Genomic DNA, 22,446 nt, shown 5'->3' on the forward strand with positions numbered 1-22,446 from the left:
TACAAAAAATACAGAGAAAAATTGTGCAACTTGATATATCCAAAATAATAATTTCAATACTGTGATACACAATAAAATATAAATACAGTACACAATAAAATAATTACACAATCATCAGATCTTAATACATTAACAATAAAGATGAGAACGATCAAAATATAAAATGATAATTTGCACATTATAGAATAATTTAATAAATATACAGTAGTCTCAATTGTGCAATCTAAATGAGAATGGCAATGGTCCAGAAAATACAGGACTATATATATATATATACTATAAGGTATATATGAAAACAGATTTGTTTGATAAACTAAGAAAAAAATATATAAATATCTTCATTTATTCAGTTTAGAACATGTTAATTGATGTTTACACACAATTCTAAACTATAGATTTTCTTCAAATGTATCTGACAAAAATCAATGAAAATATATGCAGCTAGATAACATGGAGGAGTAAACAATTGGCAATTAGATAATCAGGACTATTATCCTTTATTAAATATTTATTCCCATTGAAAATTATTTAAAAAATGGAATTTTCAAACAGATTCAAATGTGCAAGATTTTCTGAAAAATAATTTATTCTTTATAATATTTTTAATCTCTAATAATGAAGAAATGGATGATTTGTGTTTACTGTAGGAACTTAAGTAAATTCCTACTGTTATTATAATTCCAGACCAAATGTATCTAAAATGGAAAAATTATGTAAATTAATATGGTATGATTTTAAAAAATTTCATTAAAGTGTTACATAAAGAATATTTGAAGATCAATTAAGTTTTAATAATTAAATATTGTTGTCAAGTAATTTTAATTTCAAAGTGATACTTACTGAAATCTAAATGGTTTTGAAAATAATAAAAATGACAGAATAATTGTCACTGCTTTTCGGCAAGTTGTTATGATCACGGCAACAAAAGCACCACAAGTTTTAATAAGATCTAACACCACTTGTATGCCACAGTATCCGACAAGAGAAAATAAAGCTCCATATCCGAATGTTTCAATGGGATACTATAAAAAAATATATATATAAAAATGAAATAATTATACTTGTTATAATTTTAACATAACAAAATGAAATATTTTTTGATTGTTTATCATTTTATCAAGCATTGATATTTTTATATATTCAAAGATATAATAATTTTCAAGATACAAGGAAACACATTCTCTTCTGATTAGCTTATTACTGTTAATTCTAAATCTTATTCTAGTACTGTAAAATGAAAATATTTTCCACGCCTGCACATGCAGTGACAGAAAATGTCCATTAGTTAAATTTGTATGAAAATATAGTCATGATCTCTTATAATAGTAACCACTTTCCTTCCTGTTTAAGATTTTATTAATCAAAGCCGAATTTCAGTAAAAAGATATACAAACTGTCAAATTAATTTAAACTTTCCATATCTCTTATATTTAGATTTTCTTTTTATCACCTGAAACTCGCAAATAATGGAGAATATTTATTTATTTATTTAATAATTAAAACAGGTAATATTTAATAGACTGAAAAAGAACTGCCCCAAACAACAGACTTTTAAAGAAAAGCAAAAAGATATACACCTCATTTGGATAATATATGAATATCATCATCATCATCTGCTAATTTCTTTTTTTTACCTATGTATCAAATTTCATCAAGTTCCATCCATTTGTTCCAGAGGTATTAATATTTTTTGTTTTAGTTAAAAATTCTTCTTTTTGCCTTTACTCAAGAGTTGTTTCACAAAATGTCTGCTTGGGGCACACTTGTCATTATGTATGTCATTTTAATTTAATTTTTTTTTAAACAAAAATTTAAATTTTTAAATAACACAATACTGAACTTATTTAAATTATATTAGTCTGTATTAATTAGGGTTTCTCAAATGCTATTCTGGGATCCCAGTTGTTTTTTTAACCTGGGAAATCCTGCAAATTTCTTAAAAGTTCGCTTTTTTCTTATTTTGTGTTAATGTTGAGGAAATTTTGCAAATAGAAAGTATAATTAACACACAAATTGTCAGAATACATTTGTATTTATTAATTTTAAATCTACTTATTAGTTTTTTAAATTTTTCCTCATTATGGTATATCACAAATGGTCAATAATCAGTATGTAGATTATTTGTGACAGAACTCTGAAAATTCTTTACTTGTCAGAACCTGTAATATCTGGAATAATTGTGCTTATAATATCTTAATTTTTAACCATGCCCGGTAGCTTCGATAACTGTGTAAATTGGGCAAGGATACAAAGTACAAAGTCTGCAAGTATGAACTTATTCATCATAAACCTGATTATTGAAGCCAAACAAATTGCCAAATTATCTGGCTATAAGCTTGATGACGCTATTAAAGCAGCCGAGGTAGACAAATCAAGAATACTAGAGAGCAAAAGTACTACTACAATCTCAAGAACAAATTCGAAATCTTCCAGGCTACAAGTGAAAAAACATAACATCTGTCTTCTCTTAAATGCATTAAAGATAATTCCATTAACATCAATTAAATCGGAAAAGGCATTCTCAGTAGCAGGACTTTTCATTACTAAAATAAGAATCAGATTGACTGATTGGAGTATTGACCATCTTTCCTTTTTAAAATCTTATTATAAAAATTTACAATAATATTTTGTATTATGTTTTATTTAAAAAATGAAAATTACGTTTTAAGTTAGAAGTTTGATCTAAGTTCATTTTTTTTAAATTTTCAACTCAATTCAAAGCATTTTGTTGTTGTTGTTGTATGCAGTTTCCAGAAAACTTTAATAAATTTTTTCTATTTGTGAAAACTTCTATGTAATTCAAAGGTAATTTTTAATATTTATCTTACACAGATTTATTAATGTGATTTTGGAGGTTGCAGAACTTATTAAATTACTTTAAAAAATGAAAAATAATTATGTCATTTGATTTCATGATATTTTGTATATCTTAAAAATAATTAATTCTGTCACGGGATTGCCCAATATCCTGGGAAACAGTTTACTTTTATCCCAGAATCCCGGGACAAGCAAAAGACCGGGAAATGAGAAACCTTAGTATTAATATAATGTTCAAACTCTGAATTAGAAATGTGAAATAATTACGAATGTAATATGTAATCATTAATTAAATAAAGGTTTAATACTTTATTGTGTTTTCTGTACATCCAAGATAAAATGGTAATATTTGAAAATGATAGTTCTAAGCATGCTTGATGGCAGTTTCTGTACCTGTAATGCTTACAGGTATGTTTTAGGAGATTTATATTTATTATACTTATATTAAAAATCATCACAAACATTAAGAAAAATATTAAAATTAAATTTAATTATATCTTTTCATATTTAATTAATAAAAATAACAGCACCTAAAATCCAGGAAATATATTCTTACCTTCATGCACACTTTAGTAGCAGGACCCAATTGTCCAATTGCAATCAGTATCAAAAATATATAAATACATCCTATTGAATATGAATAAAGTACCTAAGTAGAAACAAAAAAATAGATAAACAACAAAGTTTATATAAAGTTTATTCAAATATTCTTTTTCTACAATTTAATTTATAAATATTAACTAATATAATTTATACTTTTGTAACATAGAACCAAAGAGCATAGAAAGTAACTATTAATCTTGGAAAAAATTGTTTTTTCTCTAAAAATAATGAAGGTTAAAAAACTTTAATTTGATGAAAAGAATTGTTCTCTATTCCATTTATTCAATAAAATTTTTTTTTGAGACAACTTACATCTCATTGCCAGATCAGATCTTAAAAATGACACTGACCATTCAAACATAAAATAAAGAACAATATTGTTCTGTAATTAATGTTAAAATGATCTGACTATAATGTAGATCAATTTGAAAAACATTTTATCAAATAATAAATTTTAATACCTTTATTAGCAGCAGTGTCTTACTTGTGATATAGAATGGAGCTGCTGATTAAGAAAGAATCAACAATTTTATTATAAAAATCACAGAAATAATCTTCATGAATCCAGAAAAATATATTTTTACAACAGTTTTTCTGCCAACAAATTGGAATACAGTCTAAACTATTTATTGAAATTAATTTAATATAATATTAGATGTGCACAATGACTACCTCTAGGCCAAATTACTTGATATTTAATTAATAATTAGTTGCATTATTATAGCCTGATGTAATCCATCAATCATTTTGCATTAATTTAATAGTTCTACTTTGCTTACTAAATGGAATATATAGTTACATGCTATTCCATTAGCAAAATTCAATTGATTGGATTAAAATACTACAAAGCCTTTTTAGTTTCAAGTCTTATTCAAATAAAATATTTTCAATCAATGTTATTAAAATTACACACACAACATCTCTAATACTTAAATACTATTTATAAGAAAGAATTATCATTTATGTCTTTGAAATTATTTATTTATATATTTAATAATACAGGGTGTTTGTCAAATGCCCATAGTTTTGTAGATTAATTTTGGAAAAGAAATGTGAGTATAGTGTGAGAATCCAAGCTAGTATCTTTTGTAATTTTGACAATCTCAATTATATAATTTTTGTTCAAAAATTATTCTATTTAAACCCATATCACAAATACCATAAAGGAAGTTTGCGAGATTTTTCTGCCAATAACACTTCCTTCGTAGGTGACACATCTTCCAATAAAAACTATTCATCAAAGGAAATATCATAAAAAAAATTAGGAATTTGACTAACTGCCAGCTCCCTGTACAATCTTACCAAATTTTGGCATCAGAATAGCAGGGGAAAGACACCTGAATAAAAATCAAAGGGAAAAGATTACAAGAGAGAGTTTGCTTAACCATTTTGAAGTGTATTCTTATCTCCGTCATACTCCACTGCGGATCTTCCCCAAACTCATGACAGTTTCCCACTGGATCTTTGCCACTCCAACTAATGAACAATTAACTAAACCCGTTGTGCAAGCCTTCTCCTCTTCAAGATGCCAATAATCATTGAACATTACCAATCCAGATATCGACCCACACACATGGTTATAAACACACTCTCTCTTATAGGTGCACATAAGGATTTAAAAAAACCTATCTCCATCTTTTTTTTTTTGTACTTTTTAACTCAGAAAAATAATTATTTGCTTTTGCTGGTTAAATGCATAGTGGAGTGCATTACTTCTGGGCTTCCCTGCTTCTCTAACACCTTCACCCTTACTCCATAAAAGTCTTACATAAATAACCGCTCATTCAGTTCGAAAGTTCCCATGAGCCAAAAAATCACAGGTGGTGTCAGACCTGACTTGAGGGGCACTACTGTCCTGTTCACAACAGTATTGCAGACAATGGTAATAGAAAGTCAGTTACCACATTAAATCAATATGCTGCTGATGTAAATCTGCCTGTACTTGATTTTAGCCTATGTCTGAGCCATCATGTAGGAATCACGCTGTTAATGGCATCTACAATACTTGTACATGGGCTCTCATATCTGGCAGTTTTGTACCATGTACATGATCAATGACATGCCCATGAAGAAAAAAGTTCAAAGAGATAATGTCAGGTGATCAGGTAGACCAAGAAATAAAACCCCAGCAATCTAGACCATGAAACAGTAGAGGTCCAGATTGCCATTATGCAGAACTTTTCAAGTGTGTGCATATGAAACTTGGAGTATTGACCAATATTCTACTACACATTTCATCCAAATGTCTGAACAAATGGATTTTATACAACAATTCAAAACTAGAGACATTTAAGGGAACACCCTGTATTTATTAAAAAAAATAGTTATAAGTTATAAATAATTCTTACCATTTCATTATTAGAAGTATGATATTGTTTTAAAACTTTTTCCTGTACATTACCAATTATTGCATCAGCAACTAATGCAAGTGAAATTAAAACAACTCCTACATGAAATAAGAATATATATATTATATAAAATAATTTGTGAAATAACTAAAAAATTCTAATAATAATATTAATATACTTCATTTAATTTAAGTGTGTTTAGTATGAACATAAAACTTAGCATTTATCACAATAAATTTTAAAATATGCCATCATTCAATTTGCTGATAAGATAAAAGGAGCAGTTCTTATGATTTCCATAAGTTAAAAATTCATTATAATTAAAACAGGTTAATTTACTAAACACTTCTTCAATTTAATAGTCCTTGATTTTGAAATAGGCCATCTTCACTATATAAATGTTTACATGATCTCATAAATGTATTCAGGGGTAGGCAGAAAAGACATAGAACCCTTCTTAGTCAAGAATTAAGAATGTTTTAGCTATATTTTATTTACTTATTCATCTTTTCTTTCTATAATATACAGTATTTTCCAAAAGAAATGCATCATAAGAAATTGTGCAGAGAAGCTTGTAGACAAAGCATTGGGGGATAGTATATAGTGTATTGATTATATGATGCATCATTTTGGGTCTGAAATAATGCCACATGAAAATTAATTGCACAAAACTGATGTAAAGAAGAGTAAGTTGGATTTAAAAAGCGAAGAAAAAGTACAATTTTTAAATAACAGATTTTACAGGTATTTTGTATGTTTACAACTTATATTTTACTTTCCCAGCTCTGTTACAAGGTCTGTTCAAAAAAAAAGACCAGACTTTTGTCAAAGCATGTGAACCATTGCAACAATCAAATGCCAGCAAATGGTGCCATGTAGCTGGAAACTCCAGTAACACAGCACCACTTGGTGGATTGTAGTATTCGGATCAGTTGGTGATCTAAAGCTGTCAAAGCAAACATGTACCATAACCACTCTGCGAAGTAAAGATTAAAGACTTTTAGGAACAACATGTTTGGGTGAAATTTTGCTTTAAGTCATGCAAAACTTATACTGAAATGTGGGCTCTGCTTCAGTAGACCTATGAAGACAACTGTATTTTGCAGGGAGGTTTGTGTAGTAGGGAGATTAATGTTATTAAAGTTTAAAAGTCAATGGGATGGGCAAATAGAGGGAATCATGTGTTACATCTCCAGTAGGGTCAGACTCAGAGCCGTAACTAAGATTTTGAACGCCTATGACTAAGAATAAAAATTGCGCCTTTTTAATTTTTGTTATTAAAAGATGATAATGTTATTCTAAAAAAAAATATTATCTAATGACATTCAAAATATTTTTCAACTATATATAAGGTAAATAATTTAAAATATATCTTTATAAATAACCTTTTATTATGTATTTTTTTTAAACAAATTATAATAAATTATTTTAATAACTTAAATGTAATGAAATTCAAACAATTTCACAATCAATCAATTTTGGCATTTGAAAGTGTTACTTGATGTAAAAGGTATTGTTATAACGACATTAAGAAACAAATATATACAATAATACACTATTAATCTACTAGTGAATTTACAAACAGGTGTAGCAATGCAACAAAGTGTCTCACGGTCGCCAAAATGGCATTATCTCAAAGAATAATAAATAAATGTAATCTTGATAATGCATTTCTGCAAACGCATTATCAATCAGTGATTTCAAACAACTACAATATTATTCATTTTAATTTCTAAATTGCACATCTATTAATTCCACTAATCATTTACTAAATTTTGACTATCATCGATTTCACTTTGTTACACAGGCAAATGACTCCAACATACATACTGCTGCTTATCAACATTGTTATGGAGTTAATAATACCACTTTTAAATGTCAAAATTAAATAAATATTTAACCCTTTATTGGTATGTTACTGGTAACAAAACAAAAATAATAATTACTTAGTAATAAACATAAAAAATAAAAGTTTATAATTAACATAACAGATTGATGAACGTTCTCAATATTAACTAATATCTTTTGAATAACAATCACAAAATAAACTTCAACTAGTTGGGATATAATATTGTCAACAACTTCATAAAACAAATGTTTTAATTCATCCTGACTTGAAAGTATAGTTCCTTCTTCTGTTTCTCCAGGTAACAGTTTTCTTTTTTTGCATTTTTGCTTCATCTTGGGTATTGAATCAATTCCCAACTCTTCAAACATTTTTGCTTGCATTCTAACATGATAATATCATACTGATTATTTCTAAAATGTTGAGAAAAGATACTAGTCCATTTAATAATTCAGAAGAGCGAAAAATGTCTTGTGATTTATCCTGTAAATAGTTATTTACAACATTTATTTTGGTAAAATATTTTCCCACATAATTAACGTAAAAATAAAATTCTATGATTTAATATGTCCAATAATAATTCTAGATCAGTGGTTCGCAATTAGTGGTACGCGTACCCCCAAGGGTATGTGAAATTGCATGAAGGGGTACGCGCGGCAATCTAAAATCGGTCGATTTAAATGCACGACATGAAGCAATCAAAAAATAATGAATGGACTGTCAAAAATTCGGCAATTTACAACACGATGTTGAATGCACAAATTCGTTTATTTATAACTAAAAATATTGTCGAAATTTCATTTAAAAAAATGCATTTGTGACAGTACCTAAATAAAATTCTTACGCAAGAAACAAAACTTGTACAATTAACACAAATTGTGTTAATTAATTGTAGAATTATTATTATGTCAGCAAAACAGCAATAAAATATTTACTACCATTTTGCACAAAATACCTCTGCGAGAGCGGATTTTTGGTTGTGACAAACACGAAATTAAACAAAGTCAGTTTAAATTAAACAAAGTTATGATTTTGTTTAAAATTAAACAAAATCATAACAGATGGCACCTGACATGCAGTTTTAATTGTTGCTGGAAAAGTTAGGCAACTCATTGATGGATTTTTTTTATATATATGTTAATGTTAAATGTTGGTAAAATAATTCAATACTATAGGTGAATGGCAGAATAAGTGTCAACGTACCTGTTGTTAAGTTCTTAAGAAAAATCACAAACTGGCCGATAAGGGACATTATAAAGGCTAAAATGCATACCTGGATTTGAAGTAGTTAATATAGATTTTTGCGGTGTGTAATTAGTCTGTATTTAATGGTTACAATACAGACTAACTGAGGCCTACACATCACATAACCACTGACCATGGGTACCCCAAACTCACCTGTAAATTGATCGCCAGGTTCACAGTTCCCAATCTGCAGTCCAAGTCCACTCCCATGATGAAGACTGACCGGAAGATGAAGAAAGGAACCCAGTAATATACAACCGATATCTCAAATCACTATATACAGTACTGACATAGCCAAGAAGTGCCACATACAGGAGATGTCCTATCATATTTGACATCCTTCGTAACGGAAAGGACATTCCCAACTGGGAAGACTCCCCAGAGTGTACAGCATCCCACTTAAAAATCACAGATGTGATAAAGACTTCATCTACATCAGCTTCACTAAGCACTCGCTGGAAGTTAGAATGAATGAGCACCTTGCTGACATAGAGCACATGAGGACCACCACTGCTCTCGCTCTTTATGCCAGAGATCCAGACATAGAGCCTGATTTTAACCAGGCAATAGTCATCCTCACCTCACCGTGCACAGAACATCTAAGGTGGTTGGAGGCCATTTGTATTTACAGATCTAGCCTCACCGACACACGTAACAACAACAAAGAAGAATTGACTTTGTCCATAGCCTGGCATGCACTAATGAACATTGACTTGTAAATCTCCAGAATTGCTACCAGCAGGAGTGCGTATGCCCAATAGGACGACATCAAGAAACGCATATTCGAATTTCAAATCATGTTCTTATTAACTTAGAAAATTCCATTCCATTGGAAATTCAAAGTTCACCTGAAGAAGTACAGTTTATGGTTCGAAAACGTTTGTGAGGAGGTGTTTTTTCATTCTTTTTGTTTTATTTGAGTTGCACACTGATAACAGGCTTTAGAGATGTACTTTAATTCACCCTGGTGTTGTTCAGTGTGAGTATACAATAACTGATTTAACAACTGTTCTTTTTAATACTTGATATGGAGCTAATAGCAAAAACACATTACCATTATTTTTATTTATAAAACTGCATATCAAATATTAAAAAGAATAAGTTTAATTCTCACAACATAAATGTTTATTATAGAACTATGCAGACGGGTTTACATTAGGTGAAAGTGAATTGCCCACATACATAATTTCAAAATATTGTCTCCTAAGAGTAACACAGAAATTGAGTTACTGTTTTTATACACTAATACTTTTATTGACTATTGAACACAAGACTATGTTATTAATTAAACACTTGGCATTTTTCCTTTTTATTCAGTTGACTGAATAAAGAGGAAAAATGCCAATTGTTTAATTAATAACACAGTCTTGTATTCAATAGTCAATAAATATGAAAACATGGTTTCAGAAAACAAATCAACTAATACTTTTAGGTAAATATATGATTAAACTAGCTGTTACCGCAACTTCACCCACGGGAGTTTTATATTCAGTATTTCAACAACCATAGTAATTGTTATATAACACCTACCAATGAGAATGATGAGAATTGCTGAGAATCAAACAAACTATTTTCAATTTTATCAATTTTCTGGAACGTTTACAATCGTTCTACAATCGAACCAATATGCAATAACAAATTTGAATTTAAAACGGTTCAAACATTTGGTTAAAAAATCGAAATATATGAAAATATTTATAACAATGTCTGAAATGTTATCAATTTAATACACCTAAGTACTCAATGAAGACTAAACGTAGTTGAAAATAAAAAATCACATCTAAAATAGTACAGTAGAAGCCGTTCTTCCGGTTAAGCCTTAATCCTCTCCCTCTCCTTCCCGTTGGGGAATTTCGAAAAATCCCTTCTTAGTGTGTGTTTTCATGACATACCCTAACTGTACCAAATTTCACCACTTTAGGTTCAGCGGTTTGCTCTGGACAATGATGAATCAGTCAATCACTCAGTAACTCAGTCAGGACAAGTAATTTTATATATTTAGATGAGTGGCAAGAGTGTCCATTTGATGTGACATTGATAAATTTACAAGTGTTATTTGATAAAAATTGTTCTGTAACTATTGTATTTAAACTGGTTAAATTATTAAAACTAACTTTTTGTAAATTAACCATTCTACAGGTTTTGTAAAACCCAAAATAATAATTAATTAATTACAATTACTATAACTACTAGCTATTTTAAAATGATATAGTTTTTAATAAAAGTATCTCAAAAATATTTTGGTTTCAGTAAAACACTGGATTCTTCCTCATGTTTGAAACTTGATTATCTAACTATAAACTGTAGAGTATAATAATTATAATCTATAAAATGATACAATTCTATCGTTATTTAGATTTTCTATGATATATGATAGAGAAAATATGAATATAGAACATAAATCCTCTCCAAAATTCATTTTTTAGAAACAGAATGAATTTTGGAAATGTAATATTCTATTAAAATTAATATAAATAGAGTTTACAAAATGAGTAAATTGAACGTAATGCATAAAGCATGTATATTTCATATAGTGTGAAAAAATTATAAAGCTGCCATTAAAAATGTTAAAATGATATAAATGTGTAAAAGTTGTGGTCATAAAGCTGCCACAAAAACAAATACTTGCACCTGCAACATTGAAAATTATTGTTCATGGCAAGGAATGTTGGACAGGTGGGCAGAAAAGGACAATCTTTTTCTGTAGTAGTCAGCATCAGTTCAGTTGTTTTTTTCAAGGTTTTATGGCCTTTGTACAAAAAATAAATAACATTTTATCATTTGAAACCTCCTGAAAAGAGGGGAAGAGAGAGACCAAGATGATACTTCAATTGTTTTCTTGAGATCATGAAAGCGCTTTGAATTGATCAGAATTCTACAAAGGACATGAAAAAGTGGAAAAAATGATCTGCAGCAGCAACCTCACAAGTGGGACTAAAAAGCTGAAGAATAAGACAATTGTAAAATGGCACATTTTTCATTGCATAAAGATTCACTTTAATTAAAAAAAATTACTTTAAAATACTTTTCCATTGACTTTTATACTTGTGATTAATTTAAACAAGAAATTATCTAAATTTTAATTACTCTCAAGAATTTTAAATATTCCATTGCAATTTTTGAATGCAAAAAAAGAATTAGAATTATAATATAAAATAAATTTAAGGGAGATGAAATTATTCTATAATATTATAAAATTATATTAATTATTATTGATTATGATTAATGATAATGTTTATTAAAATTATTTAAATAGTAAAAGATATAGTAACAAGCTTTTAATTACCTGTTAAATTAAAAGATGGATACACTTGAATGTCTGTTAATGTAAAGAGTGTTATTCCTATGCTCATAAGGAATGCAGCTATAAAATCTAAGAAACCATATATTTTTCCTGAAAAAGCATTAGTCATTTAGTTAAATGAGATTATAGTTTAGTATGCTTAAATTTGAAAGAATAATTTTTAGCAATGAATTAAAGAATAAGCTACAGTCATGCAAAGCTATGTTATGATTCTCTTAAAAATTATTTTAGTTGATTCTCTAATTGTAATAAAGCATTAAACACTAATTGTGAGATAGTAAAGACTTTTTTAACCAAATTATTATATTTAGTAAATTATTATTTTTTAAATACAGGGTGTCCATAAAGTCTCATGTGAATGGCCTGAGAAATGTTGACACTTAAGGAAAGAACAGCTGTTATTGGGGAATGTTTACAAGGATTATTGTATGAAACCATTAGAGCTGAGTTTATGTGTAAATTTCAATATTCTGGTCCTACAAGAACAACTATTTGGCTTCTTGTCAACAAAGTGTAGCAGATGAATAACATTTCTGTAGGCCATTAATATCTGTTAATATCATTGCGAGTGTTCACAAGCAACTGAATGTAGCCTTATTCACCATCTTAGTAGGGAGATCAGTGAAACACATAGCACTACCTGGAAAGTGTTACATTGTATTTTACCTTACATAAACACATCATATCCAAGTGTTGTACAAAGAATGAAGATTATGCAGAATGGCAAGCTATGTGCTGTTATCTTCTTGCTGCTGTCAAAGATGAAAATTTAATGAAAATTTTATTCAGTGATGATGCTACATATCTCTGGCCATGTTAACAGGTATAATTGTCAAAAATAAGCAGTTAAATGAAACTTTTGAATGGGAAAGAAATATGCTAAAAACAAACATTTGGTTGGGCTTCATGAAGGCTTGTGCATAAGGGTTTGTTTTGTTTTTCTGCAGAAACCTTGGTTTCTGGCAACATAGCACATCTTGACATGTTATAACATTTTTTTAAGCTGTAGATCATAGACAACAGCATTTTTGTTATTATTGTGTTCCAGCAGGATGGGTTATATTACCTGTGTGGGTTTTGCAACCTGTGTTAGAAATTATTTGAATGAAGCCTTTCTTGGAAGGCAAATTAGAAGGGAATCACAAAGACCATAATGGACAACAAGATTGCCCAATCTGACCCCTTAGATTTCTTCTCTTGAGGATTTACCAAGTCCAAAGTTTATTGTATGAATGTTAATGATGTCTAAAGCCTTAAACATCATGTCTGAACAGTAATTGACAGCATTACAGCAACTATGATGCAAAACATCTTTCAAGCTACATCAGAACATTGGAAACCATGCTTCAAAATGCAAGGTGGTCATGTCAAATTGTGCTAATTTACATTTTAAACATTCTTTTCATTCATAAAATATATCTTTGTTTCAAAACTTAATTTTTTTTCACCAAAATGTATCGAGACTTTATCGACATCTTATATTTATTTAAAATTTTTTGTTGCATTTAATAATTAGACAATTACTCAAAATGAAATTTAGAATAAAATACTTTAGCAAAATGATTAAAGTGGAATGAATACAGTTTTTCAAAATTCTGTAGGGTCTTTCTTAAATTCATTATAAGTATACTGTCCATATAGAAAAATGGAAGATTGGTTTCAGGCCTTAAAAACCAGTAAAATTAATTAATTTAGAAGCAAAGATCAGATGAGATAGAAGTAGCATAACTGGTAACACATCTGCACAATAAGAAATTATCCTCCTATTCCCATTCTGGGTCAATCTTTTCTTCTGGACTATTCTAAATTATTAAATTTAATGTGTCCTTATTTGAAGTTGTGAGGAATACAATATGTTTTCCCATTTTCCTCCAATCATGAAGACTTGCAGTTTTTTTGGAACACCGTTTTATTTCATCTACTGTTCACATTACATGTTTTGGCCTTCTTTGTGGCCCTCTTCAGACTATAATACATAAAACATGTACATACATTAATTATAAAGCATGTATATAATAAAAAGGATACGAAGTCTTGAGAATAAATGGAATAAGAGGTTAAAATTTAAAAATAAAATATACAAATGTACTGTAAATAATAGTATTGAAAATATATACTTAAGACAATCTGGTGTTGTTCATGAATTTAACTGTTCAAAATTTTTTACCTTTAAAAATATCTTTAAGACACAAAATTTGGAGCTTTAAAGATATGATTAAAACAATTCCTGTCATCAATTTGATTAAAAATTGTAAATTCTGCTTTATATTTAGATACAAGACCTCATTATTGTACTGTTGATTAAAAATCAATAAAATTATTATAAAAAAAAAAACTATATTTAAACAAAAATATCCTGTACATAAATTATATTAATAACAAAATGAATATTAATTGCATAAGTGTTAATAGTTTATGAATAAATACATTAAACTTTTAAACAAAAAAATCTGTATAAATGTAAAATCACCTTAAGCTGTTGTAATGCACCAAAACTTTTTACACAAAAAGGACTGTTTAACAGTGATCAGTGATAAAAAATATGAGTTGATTTTAAAATTTTTCTTCTTTTAGAGTTTTTAGTATAATGTAATTTTATAGAAATTATGTATGCAAGCTGCAATAAGTTTTCCATAAAATTTATTATGTATATTTTTGCATGTATTAATTAATTACAAAAACACAGTTGCTTAGGACCTCCAGGGGTAGATCTAGAAGTGTGTGGAGGGTGTGTACACACTCCCTAAAATTCTAAGTAGAAAAGAGTTTTCCATAGTACAACTATAAAGCTAGATTTACAATTATGTTACACAAGAATGCAAGTACCAGTTTCAATCTCATTGCGCATTGCAAACTGACTCCTACAGGTAACATCCTAAAGTTGCAGATCTTCTATTGGAATAATTGTAACCTATTCTTATGAGTTAGCTTGTTAGTGGAACTTGTCTTATCACCAAATAATGTGTGAACATGGACTAACTGATAGCCTGGCAATATCATCACTGATGACACAAACTGCCAATCAACCATTGGCCCTACGATGTACAACTTGCACACAGTTTAACTGCTGTGATTTAGCTAGAGCCTGACCCGATTTCAAATGGCAACAACTTATCGCTATGGTGTCTAAACAAAAGTATCAACAAAATACGAAAAAAGTTGCTACTTTGTATGCAATTGAGAAGAACATTTCACTTTTCTGTGACAATATTTTTCTGATAAAGTAATTGCATGTATTTGCAAATACAGCAACTTTGATATGAAAATGAAATAACTACAGTGCTGCCATAACTTACATTGTAAAAGTAGCATAAATATTGATAATTTTATTTTGTACATTTGAACTAAAATTCCAAATAATTAAAAAATTTATTAAATAAACAAGCTTAAAATTATTTGTGTAAGATTGTCTATTTTCTTGTCTTGATATTAAAAATAATTGATTTTAGATATCAATATTCACACAGAAGTGACCCCAGCTAATGAACAAATTTATTATACTTTCAGCATATTTAATTAACCTTTCCAAAATGCGTTTTGACTTTACTGGACCTTTTCAATTGGATAACATACAAAAATCAGTCTATGAAGACTATTGCCAACATTACAATATAGCTTAGAAATACAATAATTATAAATTATATCTAGGTCTGTAACAATGCAATACAATACAAGCCTAGTAAAAATCTTGGGAATAATCCTTTTGTCTTCCTATTACAATATAATGTAAAAGTACAATAATTTGTAATTATTGTACTTCTAAGGCATATTGTAATGTTAGCAACAGTCACTATATGCTCTGTTTTTTGTATGTTATCAAATTGAAAAGGGCCAATAATGCCAAAATGCTTTTGGAAAGGTTAATTAAATAAGCTGGGAGTATAATAAGCCTGTTCATTAATCCTAAGTAACTATATTTTTGTAATTTATTATGTGTGTTTATTAAGGCTTTATAATTTATGTAAATTTAGGTGCACAATTTATCTATTATGGTCTAAAAAAGAGCCACACAAATGGCCAAAACATGTAATGCAAATACAAGATAAATGGATGAAATAAAACTGTATTCCAAAAAACATTATGAGTCTGAGATTCATGGAAAACAGGAAATAATGTTGTTATATCCATGCAAATTCAAATAAGGATATTACAGATTACTATCATCTATACGAAATATTAAAATTAGCATAATTATTAATAATAAGTTCAGTATAAGATGGCAACCTAACTGCCTACCTTTAGACTAAATTACTTTATATATCAATAATTAATAACTAGCTCAAAATAATCCAGTATTTAAAGACTATTATTTAAAATTATATACTATATCATTAGTTATTTAAAAAAAGTAATAACAAACCTTGAATAATGATACCACCAATTAATACTGGGATTAACTTGCAACATTTGAAAACAACTTGAGTAGGATAATTCAGATATCCAACCGAAGTATTAGACAAACCAATAGAACCAACCGTTAGCAATGCTAACAATGCATATGTCTTTATTGGGACCATACTGTATAAAATAATAATTAATGAAAGTCAAGTCTAAGTATAAAATAAAATAAAAATCATAAATTCAATTTATGGCTTACATTTACAAAATAATTATCTAGTAGTTATTAAAAATTAATTAATTATTAATAATTCTAGAAAATAATTTTTATAAAGTTAATTAAACTATTTTTCAAATAGAAGAAATAAATATTATCTTTAGAAAAATTATAACATTTGGTAATTATCTATAAAACAAATAATCTAATTTTAGAATGTTTTTTAAAATTATTTTCTTTTTGACATCAACAATTTTAAAAAATGTTCTAATATTAGAATCTCTAATGTTCTGTAATGATTGATGCTTCACGTAGGCCCCTAAAAAGGACCGAAAACTTTCTGTTCATATTTAATTCAAATACAAATTATTTGCTTGAAGTTTGTGTGTATGGTATATAGTTTTAATGTGAACAAATTAAAACTATTCCAGCTGTTGGAGACTTTTATGCTACAGCATATAAGTCTATAAAATTGAAATGATGGGATGTATTTTGAAATTTAATTTAATTTTATAGATTTGTATTGTAAAGTTTCTACATCATTTGAATGTATAATATAATTTAAATTTTTAAGCATTGATTCAATACTGTTTTATTCTATATTTTATTGAAAGTCAATTCAATTTCAATTTCATATGAAATTTGGCTAAAGCTGAGTTGAGAAGAATCAGAAAGTTTCCAAAATAAAGTAATTTAAAACATTTTGGTCTCTAAATTAGCAAATTAAAAGAATGTACAGTAATGCGTAAGATATGCAAATCGTAGACCTTTATGTAACCCAAATTTGTAAATTGCTTAAATGTAATTACATAATTTAAGAGCTTATTTCCAAAGTGATGTATCTCCATTTTTTATTTTTTTTTTTTTTAGTTTATGGCACCAACACATTGATATTATCTATAGTTCTACAATATTTTTTCCAAAACGGATGTTTCTTCTGTTGAAAAATGTATCAAAAAATTGGTTTTCTTTTCAAATGTGACGTTTTTCGTTTTGTATTTATTTCCAAACTGTTGCATTTCCATAACAGCCAATTACAAAGTGTATATTGATCATGTGACAATTTTACAGTAATGACTGCTTTCTGAAGTGCAAGTGCTATTGTGTTTGATTGTTTTCTTAATTTTTCTTTAATAATGGTCACATTTTCTGAAGAAGTTCAAAAAGTATTTAGTCGATATGCTAGAAAGAGGTCACATCCTTATTTTGTAAAAATTTTCGCAAGGAAAATCCAAACATCAAAAAAATTCATTTGTTTTGTGATGGATGCAGTGCACAAAACAAAAATTACACAATTTTAGTAATAATAAGTAAACTTTCAAATATATATAGTGTAATTTTTAAGATTACATAGATAACCATACCCATACCCATAGATAGGGCCTTTGGAAACATGAAAAAAATGTTAAGAAAACTGAACTGTTTCTTTTACCAGAAGACTTTTGTTTTTATATATTAAAAGTTTTTGACCATCTATTTGTTTTTACTACATTATCCATTTAAATACTTTGGAACAAAATTGCAGCAAGTCCATAAATACCATTTCTTTTGCATTAGGATTTTTGTCACTATTAAACCTATATTCAGAATATAAAAATAAAACTCTGTACCAATAATTAAGTTTTACCTTAACATTTAAAGCAATTATTTAAAATTTGCAGTTTTTGGAAATTTATATTTCCTGCAGTTACATAGCTTTGGAAATAAGCTCTTCAATTAATAACTCAATACTGTATCTATTATTATATATGTACTGTACATATATTAATTATTTTTTACCAACAAATTCAGTTTGTCATTTCGATTCCATTTTAATCATACAGTACTGTACATAAATAATGAACACTATGTAAATGTAGCGGTAGTAAACAGGTTATGTATTAAACAAATCACTCGAGGCAAACTACTCTAATGACATGAAACAATAAATATAGAAAAGCAAGCAATGAAGATGTACTTGGTTTCACTGCTCAACTTTCACTGTGTACTTCAGAAGAATCTTGTTTATGAGAAAGAGTGCCCAGTACGCTTATGCACGTCCTTACAATTAGACCAAAAAATAAAGTATTCGCAGAGCAATAAAGTAATAAATCGGTACAGTGCAAAAGAAAGAAAGGAAAAGAGAGAGAGAGAGAGAGAAAATGAATGAATAAATGTTTAAAACAGAATGTATGAATTAGAGATTCTTTGTAAAATTACATGTTACTGTACTCAGATTTTTTTTTTTTTTCAATTTTTGAGATTTACATTTTACATAACTGCAAATTTACATAAGTCGCGTGTTAAATACTCAGGGTATTACTGTATAACTAACACTGGAAACATATAATATTTTCAAGCCACTAAACCTCTTCAGCTTCCAGCAAAACATGTAAAATGTAGCAACAAACAAATGTTTTTGGAATCTACCTGATTCCAGTTTCAGATTTACAGAGTTCATTTTGAATTGCTTTTGTTGTATTCCAATTTGCAGTGGCACACACAAGATTTACTCTTTAGGAGAGCCAAGTTGATCAGATAAAAAAACTTTTTAATTCAAACTCAATAAACTTCCCAAATTATGTGACTGTTATTTCATAAGTAATATAAAAATACAATACATGACGCAATATAGATAAAAACATAAATTTTACTTAGGAAAATATTTTTTGGAAAATTTACCAGTGTTTCCTTTAATTTCAAAGATGCGAAGACCCCTTGGCCAATCCCAGGGGTGCATCACTGAGAATTTGAAATGAATCAGGTGGATTCCGAAAACATTTGTGAATTTGTGAATGCATTTTACGTGCTTTGCCAAAGGATGAAAAAGTTTAGTGGTCTGAAGAAATAGTATGTACAGTTTTTCATTATTTTTAGAATATTAAATTAAGTTAAAAAACAAAAAATTTTAGATTATGTATAACGTACTACTCTTATGATGAGATGATCATCTCATCGTAAGAGTACTCATCTTTAATCAAGTACCACATCTTAACAAGATTAGAATTATAGCAAAATTTATAAAATGTATTAAGAATACTAAGCCAAATGATCACCATAATTAATCAGATTATTATTATGCTATAATTAATAATTAGATACAAAGTAATCGTTTGGCTTACTATCAATACATCGGTCCTTGGGATGTTGATATATATGTATTAAAAATAATTAATTTACTGTAATTAGATAAACAATACAGGTTAATTATATAGTTTGTTACCATTATGCATTTTCATTCTAATTTGCTTTTTAAAAGACATATATTTGATAGACATTTCCAAAAAACAGAATTATTTAGTGTTGACCCATATAGAAAATATGGGTCAACACAAAATACATATGTGCTCGAGAAATATGTCACAGATGTTACGTGGCTGATGTTTCTAGGTAGTCATGTAATCAAGTGACATCGAAGCCAGGTCACATAACATATTTTGTACGTCCCCCATACACTGAGCTGCTTCACAACGAAAATGAACTTAAGCAATGGCAGCCCAAACAGTACAGAGTCGGCAAGTAGTCCTATCGGTTTTTGTTTATAGCATTTTTCATGTGAGTTGCATAAATATTCTATGTGCTTTGGAAATGCCTATCAAGTATGCATGTTTTAAATAACAAACTAGAAAAAAATGCATAATGGTAAGAAACTATATAATTACCAAATGCAGAAAGCCAAATTAACAGAATTAAATAATTGACTCAAAAAATATTTTTTGAAAAAAATTACAGCTTACCTTCTATGACAACTTTTATTTACACGCCATTCTAGAAAAGATATAAAAGCATATAATAAAAATTGCATGAAAGTTAGATACAATCCGAAAGGTTTAAATTCTTCTAACTGAAAAATCAATTCCTGAAACACAGAAAGCATTTATGTAGATGGCACTATTCAAAGTAATATATTTAATAACTCCACTCACCTGCAAATAACCATAGATAATAAAAAATACAAAAACAAGGAAGGAACAAATAAGAATTTTTAGTGAATTTGATAAATGATCTATCTTGAAACAGAACAGAACTGTAATTGAATAAGCATCTTTAGCATCTACAGGATGTATTTTGATGATTTTTTCTTCGTTACAATTCCTGTCTGCTTTTAATGCACTCATTTTGACTGTTTAAATTTCAATATCTTGTCCACGATTACAACGTGTTACTGGAAATCGTGTATAGAACTGGTGTGGTAGTACTAACATTGTAATAAATATTAACTGATCAGCTGTCGTTGTTACGGTCGGTTGATTGGTTGGATGATTTACAAAACAGTAAAGTATACCACGTGAGTCCACCATGCGTGAAATATAGAACACCACCTGGAGACGGAAATAGGAGGGAGCTTTATCAAAACTTCCTTTTGTTTTTTTGAGAATTTAATTCGTCTTATTAATTAAGTAATAATTTTTTAAATTACGAAATTAATATTTATATTTATTAAGTTTTCATTATTTTTACCATTTCATTTTTAGCAAAAAGTTCGATTTATACTCAACACACTGAAGTGTTTTTATTGAATTAGTAATTTAACTTAAATTAAATAAAAGTTGACATTATTCATTCTTATGATATTATAATATATTTAAATATACAATACAAGTAGTTTTAGACTTTATCGTAAATAACTTAGAAAAAAAAGCGTAGCTTCTGTATATGTCAGCCGGATGCCGTCAGGTTAGAGTGGCGGCTAACCGCTCTGGAGGATCCGAAATGGAATAGGGACGGGTCGAAAATATTTAGGAATTTTTCTGGTAGTAGTCCGTCCGGATGTATCGGGTCACGTTCCTCATCACCCGTCTACTTCATCGTGGGTTTGGCGTTTGTACTGTATACATCTGGGTTTGAAAAAAAGGCTTTCTTAGTGCCTTTAGGCGGGAAGTATTAAAAAAAGCCTATATGAATGATGATCGTAGTGGTGAACTCGTTAATCCACTGTTCTGATGAAAGCGGGTTCGAGTTCATCGGAATTTTTACAAGCATTTCTGGATATGATAGATTTCCTTTCTCATCACTCCAGTGCTCCACTTTGGTCTGGACTGACCCGTAATGATCATAAGAAAGGTGACGACCGGATGGTTGAACCAATAAAGGCATTAATCTGTCGTTCTAGGAGATCCATGTTTGAGTTTGAATCGAAAATCTCAGAAATTTTTTGTAATCTGTCCGAGTTATGCTGAGCCTTAGTCTTCACCATCCGACTGCCCTCTATTATAGATTTGGCCGAATCATGACGGGTATTAAAAAGTTCAAAAACAGCACAAGAGAGGTTCTCTTAGTGTCCGCAACAAGTTAAAAAACACTAAATATATGAACATAACTTTTAATCTAAATTTTTACTTTTATCAAGAAAACAATACTTTTTTGTTTGTTTTTTATTCTTTTCGGCCTAATGTCTCTTTCTAAAATGCCCATTATAATTAGGCCCAGAAAGTGACGACCGGATGACAAGGGACAGACTACATCATATTCCGACGGTTCACTTCAAAAAATTATTCAGGGTATTTCGACTCGTCCCCATTCCATCCCAGAGAGGTAGGTTATTGTTTCAACCGCTAGGCCTACAAAGAAAATATTAATATTTGTTTTTTTGTCATTAAAATATTTTAAATATAACATAAAAATTAAATAACGTACTTCAAACATCTGTAGACATATGTATAACAGGTGCGAACTACATAACGAATACTAGCGATAAACAGGTCTTCGTATAATACATAACTCCTATCAGAGACATATCACGAAACAG

The 22,446-nt window shown here is 28.7% G+C and overlaps 1 protein-coding gene across 2 annotated transcripts; it reads right to left on the reverse strand.

The window, feature by feature from the left end:
- LOC111632432 (adenosine 3'-phospho 5'-phosphosulfate transporter 2-like) lies at positions 1 to 21,005 on the reverse strand. 2 transcript variants are annotated; one of them, XM_023376843.1, is made up of 8 exons: positions 20,624 to 21,005; positions 20,435 to 20,556; positions 16,524 to 16,681; positions 12,146 to 12,253; positions 5,769 to 5,866; positions 3,374 to 3,466; positions 841 to 1,022; positions 1 to 695 (listed from the first exon to the last, which is right to left on the reverse strand). In XM_023376843.1, the coding sequence occupies exons 1-8, from the start codon at positions 20,813 to 20,815 to the stop codon at positions 545 to 547; spliced, it is 1,104 nt and encodes a 367-aa protein (XP_023232611.1). In that variant the 5' UTR covers positions 20,816 to 21,005; the 3' UTR covers positions 1 to 544. The 2 variants fall into 2 exon arrangements, with proteins under 2 accessions (XP_023232611.1, XP_023232612.1); XM_023376844.1 differs by lacking the exon at positions 12,146 to 12,253.
- Between the last annotated feature and the right edge of the window lie 1,441 nt (positions 21,006 to 22,446).

This window comes from Centruroides sculpturatus, unplaced genomic scaffold, assembly GCF_000671375.1.
Source record: "Centruroides sculpturatus isolate CEXI.00-Female unplaced genomic scaffold, Cexi_2.0 scaffold651, whole genome shotgun sequence".
In the NCBI taxonomy this organism is placed as follows: Eukaryota; Metazoa; Arthropoda; class Arachnida; order Scorpiones; family Buthidae; genus Centruroides; species Centruroides sculpturatus.